Source organism: Caloenas nicobarica, chromosome 8 (assembly GCF_036013445.1).
Source record: "Caloenas nicobarica isolate bCalNic1 chromosome 8, bCalNic1.hap1, whole genome shotgun sequence".
Classification (NCBI taxonomy): domain Eukaryota; kingdom Metazoa; phylum Chordata; class Aves; order Columbiformes; family Columbidae; genus Caloenas; species Caloenas nicobarica.
In genome coordinates this window covers 10,603,764-10,619,570 of record NC_088252.1, presented here as the reverse complement: position 1 = coordinate 10,619,570, position 15,807 = coordinate 10,603,764, and the positions used below count along the sequence as shown (strand labels likewise).

The 15,807-nt window shown below is 41.1% G+C and overlaps 1 protein-coding gene across 1 annotated transcript in view; it reads left to right on the top strand.

The window, feature by feature from the left end:
• The first annotated feature begins 958 nt into the window (after window positions 1-958).
• FARSB (phenylalanyl-tRNA synthetase subunit beta) overlaps window positions 959-15,807 on the top strand; it is a 39,319-nt gene continuing 24,470 nt past the window's right edge. Inside the window, exons 1-13 of the mRNA XM_065640003.1 lie at window positions 959-1,031; window positions 2,212-2,267; window positions 3,436-3,590; window positions 4,570-4,642; window positions 5,131-5,246; window positions 5,684-5,834; window positions 6,959-7,067; window positions 9,425-9,495; window positions 10,801-10,862; window positions 10,949-11,000; window positions 12,532-12,593; window positions 13,011-13,218; window positions 13,645-13,725. Coding sequence (XP_065496075.1) covers window positions 974-1,031; window positions 2,212-2,267; window positions 3,436-3,590; window positions 4,570-4,642; window positions 5,131-5,246; window positions 5,684-5,834; window positions 6,959-7,067; window positions 9,425-9,495; window positions 10,801-10,862; window positions 10,949-11,000; window positions 12,532-12,593; window positions 13,011-13,218; window positions 13,645-13,725 — 1,254 coding nt within the window. The 5' untranslated portion in view covers window positions 959-973. The remainder of the gene's footprint in view (window positions 1,032-2,211; window positions 2,268-3,435; window positions 3,591-4,569; window positions 4,643-5,130; window positions 5,247-5,683; window positions 5,835-6,958; window positions 7,068-9,424; window positions 9,496-10,800; window positions 10,863-10,948; window positions 11,001-12,531; window positions 12,594-13,010; window positions 13,219-13,644; window positions 13,726-15,807) is intronic.

Sequence of the window (15,807 nt, the reverse complement as noted above, 5' to 3'; positions counted from 1 at the left end):
CCACGGCCGCGGGCCCAGCAGGCGGGGCCGGGGAGGGGGACGGGGCGGCGGCCGCCTCGGCGTAGCCCGCCCCGGGCACCTTCCTCCCCCGCGCCCCGGCCCGGCAGGAGGAAACCCGATCCTGACCCGGGAGCGGGCAGAGCCCGGGCGGGGCGCGCCTCGGAACGCCGCCACACCCCGCCCGGCACAGACACCTCCGACGCGGCCCCGGCCCCGCGAGCGCCGCTCCTGCCGCCGGCCGAGACCAGCGGCGCGGGGCCGGGGCGCCGGCGCGTTGTGAGTGCGAGCAGCCCGGCTGTGCGGAGCCCCCCGCGCTCTGGCTCTGGCGGTTTGTTTCCCCAGCGCCACTCCTGCCTTCTCCAGCCGTGCCCTCGCGCTTAAGACTCTCACGCAGCTTATGGAAGTTGACCAAGAACTTAAAACTCCTGCGGTACTTGGGTTTAATTCTTTCGTTTCTAATTAAACCAGCACACGCCCAAGCTCCTCCCGCCCCCGGCACTTCACCCGGGGTGTCAGCGACTGGTACCGCCAAAAAAAAATCTAGCATGAAAAACACACCCCAAAAGTTGCAGAAGCGCAGTCCCGGGTGCCCCACTCCCCGCGGGGACAGCGGGAGCCCCGCAGCGCGCGCTGCCCACGGGCCGCTCCCGCCCGGCCCCTCACGGCAACGGACGCCGCTCCCAGGGCGCCGAGGCTCCCGGCCAACGGGCTGATGTCACCGCCGCAGCTGCCCGCCGCGCTGCCGGTGCTCGGCGCCCTGCCCGCCTCCTCCTTGCGCGAAAGAGACGGGTGGACCCATTCCGAGGGGGCTTGGTTGAGCTGCCTGCGCACCACCGCGCTACGGAGCGAGGGGAACAGCAGACGCAGGCCAGAGGAATGGCGGGCGGCGTTCAGGCGACGCGGAAGAAGGCGGGCGCAACGGGGGCCTGGCGGGCGGTCGCGCAGGCGCGGTGCGGGCGAGCCGGGTACCGCCATGCCGACTGTCAGCCTGAAGCGGGACCTGCTGTTCCAGGCGCTGGGCCGGACCTACAGTGAGTGCGCGGGGCCGGGGTTCGCCGGTTCGCCTCACGCCGCTCCCCGGCCGGGCCGTGCCCGCGCCCCCGGGCTGCCGGGCGGCGGCTGAGCCGCGTGGTGCCGCGCCCGCAGCGCCTCGTGGCTGGGGCGTCCCGGGCCCCCTCGGGCTGTGCCGCGCCGGGCGGCTCCGTGCGGCCTCCGCCGCGCTGCGGTCAGTCCAGGCGCCTTCCGCCGGCTGCCCGGCCCCGGCAAACCCCCGAGGGGCGGCGGAGCTGGGCAGCGTGGCCGCCCCCCGGCTCAGCCCTTCGCTCGCTGCCAGTTCGGTGCCGAACGGAGCCGCGGGGGCAGCCCCGGCCTCAGCCCGTCGCGGTGGCGGTGCCCGGTCGCGGTGGCGGTGCCTGGGGCGCTCCCCATCCGCCTGCGCTCCGCCTGCCCCCGGCGTGCCGGACAAGCTGTGTGTCCTCCTGGGCTCTTCAGACGTTTGCTCAGAAATGCGTTATTTGGGCCCAAATCGCTCCTGAAATCAGAACCACGTGTTTCCAAACCGCGGTTTCTGGTTGGGGTTTCGGTGGTTGAGGAACCGGTTAAATCAAACAGGAGATGGAAGAGATGGGAGCAGGCAAAGCGCACCGTCAATACCGTGTTCTCGTTCACTCCTGGCCTGTCTTCAGAAACGGGACTCCAGAAGCTGTGTCTGGCTGACAGAGCGCTTAGGGACACACGGTTTATCCAGCCCACGCTGGAGCTGGGCTCCTGGGGCACGTGGGTGTAAATCTCCATTTTCAGATCAGGGTTGTGTTCCTCAAGTGTCATAACGCAGCTGATGCAACCTCTGTATGACAAACTGACTGATCAGAAAAGCAGCTGTTGGCAGAAGCTGTGCAATTGTTTCCTTCTGTTTTCATTATCCATCCAGGCCAGAGCTCCTCTGACAAACTTGGGTGAGGAGCCGGTGGTGAAGCCAGGCTCCTGGGCTCAGAAACTCTTGCCGTGACTCTAAGAATATGTCAGTAAATGCAATATGTACTAAAGAAACTGCTACACAGATGCAAATATAAGCCAAATTCTTTAAATTACTTTTTTTTTTCAAAATAGCATTTGTTATCTTGTTTGAAAACATTCGAAACAAACACCAAAAAACTACATTAAAAGTCTGAGGCCTGCTTATCAACCAAAATTCACCTTCTTTCTTCACAGCTGATGAAGAATTTGATGAGCTCTGCTTTGAGTTTGGTTTGGAGCTTGATGAAATCGTAAGTATTGTTTTTATTTGTTACTTTTACAGTAGATGTGGTGTACTGACAGCATTCATCTTTGATGAGAGTTCGTACTGCATTATTTCCAGCATGTTCCCTGGTACAGGGTTGGTCCTCTAGCATGTACCAAGAAAATGCCTAGGCAAGGTTTGGAGGATACCACACCCCAGGTACCCTCAAAAAGTGGTGTGGACAAGACCCGAAGGTTGCCTTGACCTATACAAGCTTTTAGCAGTACTGCAGCAGGCTTTTCATCCTGAAACATCCCCAGACAACTCCACACCACAGGGCAGAATGTGCAACACATACCTTTAGGTTCTTGTCATAAAATACCGTTGTAGTAGACTGTATTAACGCAGGTGTTTTGAATCTGAAAAGAAAAACAGAGATACAAAAATTATCATCTTGGAAGGAAGAGACTCCAGGATGGCATATTGCTCTGCTTCGTGGAGGTCGGCAGCCTGTGCCACTTGGTCTTCAGTCCCTGGCCCTATTTTATTTAGCAACATAAATATGGCCACGGACTATGTATTGAATATATTTTTACAATATGTGTTTGGCTTTGGTTTGTATGCATTCTTCTGTGCAATATCCACAAAAATGTATTTTTCTTGGACATTGTTACCTCAGTTGTAACTAATTTATATTTAAAGTTTTTATTTAGATTCTGTACTTCTGAAAATTTGCTGGCTCTGTTATCTGTATCCATGTAAAAAGTAGACTTGTTTTGGCTTTGCTTTTTAATTTCAATTAATAGATCTTTTAATTATTTTTATTAAAAGACATCTGAATGTTATATGTTATGCTTTATTTCAGAATAAACTTGATATGTCCAGTCATTTGATGATCTGTTGCCAAAAATAAGGTCCTAGTTCTGTACTGGGATCTGCTAGCCCAGAGACTGGCTTCTATAATCTCTTTTTAAAAAATTCAAATTCTAATAGTGAATTTTTCTTCTGGCATACTGCATTACAATTGCTGAATCTAAGACAGATTTAGATTTTATGTCATTTCTGGTATTTGGTATGTCCATTTGGTGTATAAATCCAAATGGCACCTTTAAACTTTGTTTAGTTAATACAGTTTTTCCTATTTTCCTCACTATCATATTCCTGTTAACGTTAAGGTATTTCAGGTTAAAACCCACATTTTTGCTTGATTTCAGACATCTGAGAAAGACATTATAAGTAAAGAAAAAGGTGAAGAAAAGGCAAAGGGTGCATCTGATACCATTCTCTATAAAATTGATGTTCCTGCCAACCGCTATGATCTGCTTTGCCTTGAAGGGCTGGTCCGAGGACTCCAGGTCTTTAAAGAACGGTAAAGCAGAGTTGTGAGATTTCTGTGTGGTTTGTTATTTGTTTAAATACGAGTCAGTTTCTGGTCAATAAACAAACTTGCTGCTTGCTTGGATTTTGAGTGTGATCTCATGTGTAGATCAGATTCATCAGATGTTCCTCTGTCAAGGATCTATTATGTATTTTTAAAAGACTAGACTAGAATGTTCCTGGGTTTTGGATCTGTCCTAAAAATGTTTAAGCTGCTGTTTCATTTGAAGCTTATCCTCTGTGAATAACTCCTGCAGAGGAACTTTCTTGTGCTCCTCTGTAATAAATACCAATACAAATAATTTATTTCATACTTCTGCTCTGACTTTCACAGAATCACAGAATGTTAGGGATTGGAAGGGACCTCGAAAGATCATCTAGTCCAATCCGCCTGCCAGGGCAGGAACACCTAGGTGAGGTTACACAGGAAGGCGTCCAGGCGGGTTTTGACTGTCTCCAGAGAAGGAGAATCCACAACCTCCCTGGGCAGCCTGTTCCAGTGTTCCGTCACCCTCACTGAGAAGAAGTTTCTTCTCAAATTTAAGTGGAACCTCTTGTGTTCCAGCTTGAACCCATTACCCCTTGTCTTACTGTTGGTTGTCACCGAGAAGAGCCTGGCTCCATCCTCGTGACACCCACCCTTTATATATTTATAAACATCGATGAGGTCACCCCTCAGTCTCCTCCAAGCTATAGAGACCCAGCTCCCTCAGCCTTTCCTCATAAGGGAGATGCTCCACTCCCTTAATCATCTTTGTGGCCCTTTATTAAGAAGACTTTATCTTCTTGAGTCCTTCTGTTCTAGTTCAGTGGTCTGTTTACCATCTGTAGAAAACAGGTTTTAAACAGTTGGCCAGGAAATGTTATTAAGAAAGTTTTCTACATATAACTATTGCTACATTTCTAAAGTTTATTGCATTTTGGGAACTTTCTGTCTTTCAGTTACAGACTTATTTCTGGTTTTATTCTAGGATAAGTCTCCCTAGGTACGAAAAGATAATACCAGCTCAGGGTGAAGGTCAGAAGCTGATTATCACTGAAGAGGTAAAAGTGTTTACTGCACCTTTGTAAATTTATTGAGAGTTTCTGAAGGGGCAAGATGGGTATGAAGCATCAGTATCAACTTTGTAAGAGCAGTGATGGAAATCTTATTTGCAGAATAAGAGCTAAAGAAATTTCAATATCTTTACTGATTGTGATTTATTCTTAGGGAAGGGGAGGAACAATAGACAACATATTTTTGGGGAATCTTGTAGCAGATCAAATCAAAGTTTCAGATGCTTACATGGCATTGACCTTCTGGGCCATGACACAGTATATTGGAAACCTCCTTGCCTCTACCAGACCTGGAGTGGGTTGGTTTGTTTGGTTTTTTCTTCCCTTTGGGATTCCGAAGTCTTTCCATGAATTTTCCTTTTGATTACTACTTTACAAAAGAGGATTTTATGAAGAAAAGTGCACATTTGATCAGTTTTAGTTTTGTATATTCTGTGTACTTGAAATATATAACGTGTTGCTGTTGTAAATTGCAGACTGTCCAAGTCCGTCCTCATGCTGTAGCTGCAGTCCTTCGTAATATAACTTTTACCAAGGACCGTTATGATAGTTTCATTGACCTCCAAGAAAAACTACACCAAAATATTTGCAGGTTAGTACTCAAATTTAAAGTAGCCTATATTGGCTATATATATTATTTCATCACATGTTACAGCTGCACATCCCTATTGCAGAGGCATTATATATATATTCATGCTAAGAAAAATCTCCTATAATAGCTCTCTTGATCCTTCTAATTTCCTTGCCTGTCTCTGACTGCTCTCAATATTTTTCAACATAAATAGCTGTTACAGCTCCTACAACAGTTGAGAAAGAAGCATTTTGCAGCAGTCCCATTGGATTTGCCTTTGACTGTTACGTGTGTTGTCAACATTTGATACAATATTATTCATGAAAATAATTTCTAGGCTTTTCAAAGTTGCCCTTCAAATTCTATGAATGTACAGGCATATAGAGCATCATGAGATTATCTCAAAGGAGCTCAAAATATTATTAGTAAAATCATTATTTTGCCTTCTTTCTTTCTAGGAGAAGAGCGTTAGTAGCAATAGGTACCCATGACTTGGACACCATCTCTGGTCCATTTACTTATACAGCTAAAGCACCTTCTGAAATTAAATTCAAGCCCTTGAATCAATCCCAGGAGTACACAGCTTCACAAATGATGGATCTGTATAGGGTAAGTGGGATCTTTCAGGCTTCTTGTACTAAATGCAGGAAGATACATTTCCAAGGCTTAACGTCTCATATCCTTGTTAGTTAAGAGTTGTTCTTACAAGTAAAACCATTATCTTCTGAAGCTTCATTCGGTGAGCTTTCCATATTTTGCTTATTCATAAGAATATTTTTATCATCTATGAAAGATATATCATGGTGTTTTGCAGCTAAGTATAACTCTTAGAATAGTGAGTTTGATATTAACCCTCTGATTTGTCAACAAGCTTGAGGTGAATAATATCAGATTTTTTAATGTTATTTTAATTTGGCTAATTACTTAGGGAAGATGTTGAATTATTTACTCAACTATATATTAGGCAAGTGTAGCTGTGTAAAAGGCTCAAGTTAAGTCTGACACTGCTCTTGGCCCAGCATCCTGATGAAACCAGGTAAATGCCAGGAAAAGACTGTATCAGGTCTAGTTTTGTGATGTTCACGTGGGCCGCTTGAAACATCAGCATTTGAAAATGGCACTGTTATCACCATCATTAAAATATACGGCTCTGCTCGAGCACACATACTGGTCACAGAGAAAAATTCTCAAAGATCTCTGTCTAAAGATGAGTAAGAGAGCTAGGAAACAAGGAGTATCAGAGAGACTAAAAGCAAATTAGTTTCTGGTACAGCATATACTTATATCATGGGAACAGACATAAATTTTGAAACAAATTTAAGCATAAATGTGTGAATATTCAGCAATTCATAATTAAAAGTAATGAAGTGCTATTTTTTATCAGTTCTAAGGAAAGTTAATATAAACTAAGGATTTCTGCCCTTGGGTTTGGCAGTGAAAGGTCTGCTGTGGTGAAGAGCATTGTTTGGACAGCATGGCCCATCCATTTTTGAGAGAATCCTTAAAGAAATAATTTTTAATGTTTCTGAAGAAAATAAAAAACCCAGTTCTCTTATTTCAAAGGGGTTTTTTTGCTTCTGAGAGCAAACAACTTTTGCTAGTGAAATACCTCGCTCCAAGCCCAATCCTTCCCTCTTTCAAAAATCCCCTTGATCTCTCAGCAAGGGATTGTGGCAGTATGGAAGTTCACAAGTGAGCTAATATGAAATTTAGGTTGTGCTTTGTTTCTCCAGACTGACAGCCACCTTCGGCACTATTTACACCTAATAGAAAACAAGCCGCTTTATCCTGTTATTTATGACAGCAATGGTGTTGTTCTGTCCATGCCACCTATCATCAATGGTAAGATTACTCATGCCAGTTTATACTGTTGCTATTTTGTGTGTCAGTTCAGGTATCTACCAGAAAAATTGATGTATAATATCAATAATTCTGTTTTCTTAAAATTGTTTCATTTATGATTTCATAGATTCTTATTTCAGTTTAAATGCAGCCAAATTTTTTGCTCCCCAAAGTTGCTAGGGTTCCTCTTTTCTCACCAAGACGATGTAAAAGTCCCAGTGCAAACCTTTCTGTTTAGCTCCTCATACCCTTCTAGATTTGTGGGGTATAAACTCAAAGGTTCCTTGCAATAGGAACCTTTGTTAGGAAAGCATTTCGTTTGCATATGTGGACGTTGTTCCTCAGTCATTTAGCTAAAAGAAAGGTGTAGGAAATTATTTAGTAAACTGATTACGAATTAACAGTCTGCTTTGTACTCCATTTTAAGTGGTCACAGTAGAGATCTTTTTACCTAGGTCTTAAGCCCAGTGTATTTATCAGCAGTGTGAACCAGCTCTTGTAAATCCTTTTGCTGTCACAGAAGTGATTCCAGGAGACTTTCATGGGTTAAAAAGACTAGGTTTAGACTTTTTTGCATTGTTTCTAAACATGGCTTTCCTCCGAATACAAAAGAAGCTGGGTGATTTTTGAGAACCATATTAAACTGAAACCAGTTAATGACATGGCAAGAACTACTCCTTTAACAAAGTTTTTTCTGCATACCTATGTATTTAGGTCAAGAATCAGTAATTGTTTCCCTACAGTGACCAATAAAATCTGCAGTGATAATATATTTGGATGTACTTTTCCTAATTAACCTTGCCCGTGTCTTAAAGAGCTAACCAAATCTTCTTAAAAGGCAGCTCAAACTCTGTGACAAGGACTGGCAAGAACAACTGTTCTGAATCAAAGGTGCTCTCAGCTACTAAGCTTTCTTTGTTAGGTTCATTCCAGCTCTGGAGTGTTCCACATATAAACAATATATATTGTTAATATTTTATCAATTTAAAAGGTTGAGCTACATTTAACACCTGCCTCTGTTTTAAAGAACAGTATTTGAGGGAAGTTCTCAGGTTAAAGGTACTTTTAAAACTGATAACGAAATGTAAACATCTGTATTGGTTTTTTGGATTATCTACAAGCACTCAAGTGAAAGGTTATATTTGCTTTGAAGTGAGTCCAGAAGAGCTGAGTACATTCCATCTGCAAAGAGGTGCAGCACAGCATCCTAGAGAAGGGAATACAAGATCCCTCAGTCTTAAGATCTTTAGTGCACCTGACTTCCAGTCTGGCCGTGACCTAGTTTCTCAGGTAGGAAACTAAAACACAGAAGCTGGTTCACTTGCTCAGGGTCAAATGAAGGAAACAAGAGTGCCCGTATGTGTCCAGATGTTTGCTTCCCTTTGCCACCCCTGGGGTGCGTCTGCATTAGTGAGAGGCAAGAAGGAGAGAGGTTGGATTTCGCACGATCCCATACAGTTCTAAGACTATGGGTGTCCCTTCTGCGTGGTTACCAGCAGTGAATTTCGTTCAAGGTACGCACTGCACATCTATACCTAACAGGCAACACTAGGCAGATTTCTGTACAGCCGCTCTAAATTGCTTGTGGCTTGCTAACAGAACCCCACTTTTAGGGAATCAACTACTGGGGGGATTTTGCAACCAATTTGCAAGAGACACACCTTAGATGATGCCCCTAAATGTATTTTCTACCTTGCTTCTTTCCAGACAAGAAACAGTTTTGAATGCTTCAGTGCACACCTCACGACTTCCAAGTACAGACACAAAGCAAATTCACACCTACAAGAAACCCACAGTGGCACCTGAATTGCCAATGTAGACAAACCCGTAGTATATCAGCAGACAGTATCACAAGGTCTTGGTTATTCACAGAAGTAGCTGTGACCATTCATCAACCTAAATCACCTTTAAAAAAGCATTTCATACTTTTCTGTCCAAGGCTGCTTTCTTATGCATATCACACATGAAATGCAGATGTGTTCCTGAGGCAGGGAAGCCGGGCTGCTCTGGCGCTGCAGGAGCGCTTGGCCAACAGCAGATGGCTGCTGCTGAGCGGGTTTGCTTCCTCAGCCCCATCCTGCCGTACCCGTAAGGTGATATTGTTATTTTTCAGCGGAAAGCTTAAGCCGGTCAGTAAGTCTGGTCTGCCTTTTTTCTCTTTTTGATTTATAAATTTAAAAATAAAAAGAGCTGCTCTTCTGGTAAGAATTGTGAGTGTTGGTGCAGTAGACATAGTGGCTTTTTAGGCAGCGGAAGATGACAACGATCTTTCTGAATCACAAAAGGAGTCGGTATCAGCATCATTGCAAGAAAAGTAATAACATTTCTTAACATCTTTTTGTCTTTACATGTTTTAGGAGATCATTCAAAAATAAGCGTAAACACCAGAAATGTGTTTATTGAATGTACAGGCACAGATATTACAAAGGTAAGTTAATCTTTCCTGCTTCTGATATGCTGTAATATTGTTGTTTTCCCTCTGGGCTCCAATACAAAGACCCACAGTAGCCAGGTACTTACTTTATTGAACAGAACTCCCATTTCAAAAGGGCAGAATAGGCCATGGGACTATGCAGAATGCTTGAACACAGTTTTAGGCTTGTTGTGTTTTAATTGGATTTTGGTTTTACTGTGTTTTTATATTGACACTAAGTGTTCCGTTTCTACAATAAAGTAATTTAGGTAAATTGAAGGGGATGGTGTTGCTGAACACTTTCTAAATCTGAAAGGTTTTGAAAAGAGTAAAATCACTAAGACTGCCTATTTTGCTAGAATACTCTTTGTAAAGAATCATTTTGTCTCCTACTTTAAATGTGGGCTGAGGGAAGGAAGACAACACTTTTTCTTCTTAGTTATCTTTTTCAAGCAGGGATGCTGTGCAAATAATTGTCAAATTGAAGTCTTTCCATCTGCAAATTCTGTAACTCAAAGCTGAAGCATGAAAGCCTAGCAGTTATAATTGCATGTTCTTGAATATAGGTTGTGCATTCATTGATAGTTTCCCTAAAGTGTGTATTTTGACACTTAAGGGCAAAAATGCTTTTAACTTACGTTACTACACAATATGTTAACAACACCAAGAAATTTGCACGTTGAGGAGTGGCTTCTAAGCAAACTAATAAATAACTGCCTATTGCTACCGCTTGCCTTGATAGTAAAAATAAAAATAGTGCTGTTCTGTTTACGTGAAAGAAATGACACTGTGAGGCATGAAAAAAAACCCCTTGTATATTGAGAAGTTGATCTGAATCTCATTATTATGTTATATTGTACTAATCTCTTCAAACATTAACTGTAAACCAAAAGATTTTGCAGATGAGGTTATTTGGCAATATATTTCTAAAAAATGCACAGTCCTTCAGTCTTTACATTCTCACTTGGAACTTCAGTGGAATGACTGATTAGACTAAAGGCTGGGAAGACCACATTCCAACTAGTAATAAAGACCCTGCGTATCTTCACAACAGAGTTTAGCAAAGGTATACAAATGCTTCAGAACCTCGAAAACCAAAGATTTCAAGATTTCACATAAATGTCTTTGCAACAGAAGAAAAACTTTTTTGAAATTTTTAAATGCAATCTGTATTCTAGACCACTAAGATTTTGGTTGGTAAGTTATTAAATAGAATTAAGAGAGTGTAAGACAGTATTTTTCCCCCATTTTTTGTTATTTTGTCTACTTCAACACAAGTAGATGACAGACTTCAATGTAATTATTATCTTTATTTTGTAGGCAAAAATTGTTCTTGATATTATAGTCACGATGTTTAGTGAATATTGTGAGAAGCCATTCAGGTGAGTATAAATCTCCTGTCAGAGAGACATTACATTTGGGCCATATGCTAAAAGCATTTTTACTTCTGTTTTTCTGTCTCTCTCAGTGTTGAAGCAGCGGAAGTAGTTTATCCTAATGGCAAGACCCACATCTATCCGGTAAGCGTAGTGGTATGATAGCTCAGTAACCTTGGGGAGAGGATTTTATTTGCACAAAGTCTGGTAAGAGTCATGCTGTCATCTTTTTCTGCAGAGGCAGTATATGTAGGTTCTGAGGGACAGTGTAAAAGCTCGGCTTGGTACTATCTATATTAGTGAGCCAGGGCCTTCTTTGGCCACACAAAAAATAACCCCAGCTTCCCCTTATCTAGGAAACTCATTCTGAAGCTCTACTAATTTACAATAAGGCTAAAAATACAGACTCACTGACGTAGCCTGATAGTCCAAAAAGAAGGGTAGGGTTTAAAGTTACGAGTGGTAACCACTGTTGTGGTTTAGAGTTCATGTGATAGGAACTTTTTCAGCAACAAGATTACAATCAAAGGTCATAATCTGTGTCTAAAGCCTTTAAAACCTACATGTTCCAAATCAGGAAAAATGAATGCAGGAAGATTTCCTTCAGTCATAAGCCAGTGGACAACTGAAATCAGCCTCAGCATAACTTGCGTATCAGATCTGGAACCTTTAATGCCCTTCCATTAAAATACCCTTGTAACACTAGATTTTTCAGTCTTTCCCTTTATATGCTCCAGCTATATAAAGGTCTGTAAGGCAGGATGTTGACTTCAAGTGTGGATCTGCCTGCATTCGGAGTCCCTGGCAGACTTCTTTGCAGTAATGGACTCTTTTTTGTTTTCTTAATAAGTATAAAGAAAGCAATTCCTCCTGTTTCCTGAAAGTAACTGAAGGCAGACATCTGGTTGAGTTCATAAAATTAGATATATCAAGCAAGTACGAACTGTTAAGAGGGAAAGAAATTTATTTTTACTGAGAGTTTTTCCAGCGGTATTTTAGCTTTTTTCTTTTAGCAATGTCAGCTTTAGTCAACAGAGGAAAGACCTAGAATCCTGAAGAGATTTCTGCAGTAACCAAAGTAGTTTCCCTAGATAAAATAGAGAAAAAAAATCACCAAAGTTTTAGTTGCCAAGGTTTTTATGGATTTGTATATCTAGAAGTTTAGAAACACCTAAGTAAATGCATACAAAATAACTTCCTTAAATATGTTGCAAACTCTGTAAGTAAAATACTGGTAGGTATTTCTGTGCCAATACACAAATAGAAAGTTTTCTTTCCTCTTCCTCCTAAAAGTCATTTGATCTGTACTAGACCATGAGATCTCATGTGTGACCATTCACTGCTTTAGGGCTTTGACTTAGGATGAACTGGCAATTAGAACCTTTCAGAAACTCTGTTACTTACATATATCAGAAATTATCAGAAGTTTCAATAACAGGGATTTCACGCTGCATTCAACCTTCTAGCTTAACCAAGCTTAACTAAAATATGTTTTCAAGAATCCTGTTATATTAAAATATTAAGTTTAGCCTAATATTCCGCACTTGTCTTCCATGGATGTCATTTTAGTATTGTAATTAGAAGAAGCTAGATTACTAAGATGTCAAAATTGAATCCTCTTAGGTAGAAGTGGCAAGCATTGTGTATGCTTAAAAGCTTTGCCTTTTCTTTTTAGGAACTGGCTTACCGAACAGAGAAGGTGAAACCTGAGCTCATTAACAAGAAAATAGGAATCAGGTGTGTTACTGCAAATGAAAACATAGTTTTAACTTATAAACATTAACCATGAAAAAAGTACTAGAAAACACTGCATTGTTTTAAAAATGTTTACATTGTGTGATTTTATTTTTAAAAAAATTTATGAAAAAATTCAGGGATTATCTTGGGTAATTAGATCAACTCAGTAAGACTTCTTCCCCTGTTTTCAAGGAAAGTGAATGATTCTTTATGGCCTCACATAACTTAAGAAAAATGACCATCTCAAGAGTCAGAGTCTGAGCTGGTTCTGATGGAATTCTAAGTCTATGTACAGTCCATAAAGCACATGGAAATTCTTCAGGATATAAGGCAATGCAGCAGAAACACTGATTACTTTAAAAAGCCAGTCTATAGGGTGCAAGATCCGTAAATTACTACTCTCTTGTTTTGTTTCAGTGAAACTCCATCGAGCCTTGCAAAGCTGCTGACTAGGATGTGTTTGAAGTCACACGTCACAGGGAATGGGAACAGTCTAGAGATTGAAATCCCTCCTACCAGAGCGGACATTATCCACGCGTGTGATATCGTAGAAGATGCAGCAATAGCTTATGGTTATAACAACATTCAGATGACTATTCCGAAAACGTACACCATAGCTAATCAAGTAAGATTGCCCCTTCAAATAAACGCTCTGTTGTCAGCAAATGACTAGTGCATGCCAGAAGGGCTTTGGGGAAAGCAGAACCTAGGAATTAAATATTTTGACATGCTTTGCCTTGAGAAGTATTTACCATGGATAGGATACAAAACAGATGCCCCACTGATTTGAATAAGTCCAAGACCAGTTGGTTGCTGGTACTTGAAAAAAGACAGGGATTTAAGTAGGGAGCCCGTATTAAATCTCTAATTGGGAGATTCATTTCCTCAGGCAAGCTTAAAGGCAGCTGGCTGACGCTTTGAGAAATTTTAAGCACACAAGCACAGTACCTCCCTAGTGAATTCACTGCAATGTAACAGGCAGAGTCACCTCGGGAAAGAATAGAAAAATGTTTTAAGATGGTAGTTGAAAACTTTTTTTGTTTCATTTTAGCTCCCCCTCAATAAGCTTACAGAACTTCTGAGACTGGACTTGGCTGCTGCTGGATTCACGGAAGCACTCACTTTTGCCTTGGTATTTTATATGGATTTCATATTTTTGTTAGTTGCATGTTGGAACAGTGATGCAGCCAAAACTGCAGAGGATGGTCTGAGAAAATGTTATTGTATAAATGTACCAGTATTATCTGTTACTGTTTTGGCAGGTGATAGTTTGCTAGTGCTTTGGAATGATAGTATAATATTTTGTGAGTTTCTAGGTCAGAGAAATTGAATGAGTCACTGTTAATGTGGCATGTAGTTCTAAGCATAGAGGCAAAAATAGCTGCTGAAGCAGTGTTTTCAGTTTAACTTCATAGGATGAAATTCTAAGACAGCAAGTCTCTCTTGAGACTTTGATCACCAAATGTGAAATTCATTATAGTTTGATAATCTGGAAAAGAAACAAAAATTTAGTAATTTCTGGTGGATATTACTACAGTTCAATGATTACTCTGTTTCTATTTGTCTCTTGCCAGTATTGTCACTTGCCCATGATTCCTTGCATTACGCACCAAGCTAAGTAGTTTTTCAGTCAGCAAAGAGTTTATTGCAAGGATACCTGTAAAAAGTTATAATGCACACTGATGTGACACAGATTGCTCTGTACATTTCACCACGTGGTGGGGTTTTTTTGTTTGCTTGTTTATTTTATGGAACAACAAATAATGATGTTACTAAGTCATATTATTTGTTATAGCCAAGCCAACAGTCTTTTACGGAGAATTAGGACTCTGCAGCAGCATGTGCCACTCCAGTACTAACAGCTGGCGTGATTTCTAATACTGAAATTTTGCAGCAGGGTTGTTTTGTTGAGATGAAGTGTTCAGTAGGAAATATCATCTTTGTCATGGCCACTTGTTCATACCCCTTTGCCATAGCTGTGAACCTGATCAGAGAACCTGATCTACTATTTAAAAAAAAAAACAAAACACCAAAACAACTAAGTAAACTGCCATGCCTTCCAAATGTATATGGTAACTGTCCATATGTGGAGATTGGCATAGTCAGCTATTGAAAATACACTATATATTTTAGAAAATCCTTTCTGTTGCAAGATCTGCTCAAAGCCTTTGCTTTAAAGTGCAATTTGTGGACATTTTAGCACGTGGGGAGCTACCATCACATATTCTATTAAAAATTCCATGGAATTTCTCAACCTTTCCCTGAACTTAAAACTTACTAGAAGGCCAGAAGTATACATCCCTGAAAGTATGCAACCTTGTAAGAGGTAGGTATCTGATCACAGATTATCTTTTGATAACTTACTCAAAGATTTTAAGATACATTGATGCAGGCTCCTAGAACACTTCCACATGTTTGAAAAGCTCAGGTATTGCAACCAATGTTGGTAATGCAAATGGATTAAATAAAATTTTAACACCTTCAGATTTCATGGAGCTTCAAAGGCAAAACTTGGACTAATTCTAAAATCTGAAAAACATATTCCAGTTTTAGTATTTTGTTAGTGACTCACTTAAGTAACCATGACAATAACTAGTATTACTTCCTGCAGTGCCAGTATTTGACAAGGATACTCAGACTAGCTGGGGTAGTATTGTGTTGAGGAAATAATATGTACAACATGGTCAAGCTTTTCTAGATTTTCCTTATTAATTAATAAATATAATTCAATTTTTTCAGCATTGAATAAGTAATAGGCTTTAAAACATTGATTACATTACATCACTACAACTGAGGACCTTCATGAACTGCAACAGCAGAATTTTGTAAGATCACGCAGTATATCATGTTATCACATTACATATTTGTATTTCTGCTGTGGCATGATGAAACCCAGTGTATGCTATGTCACCAACACTTTATTAGAACACCAATGTGAGGCCTTTGACTATGATAAATATCATTTACGCTACAACCTTTTGTAGCCCAGTGTTATATGACAAACACTGCTTATGTATTTGTGCATACAATCTGTTTCTTGGTTTGAGCCGCAAATTATACTCATGCACAATAACATTGCTTTTTGTGGGGAGCTCAAATTTAGCCAAAATGCATTTACTTAAATCACTGTAACATACCATAGTTTAGATACACATCTGAAAACTGTTGAACAGTTTTTTCCTAAGTTCAGCCTTCATTTAAGATTTTAGTTTTT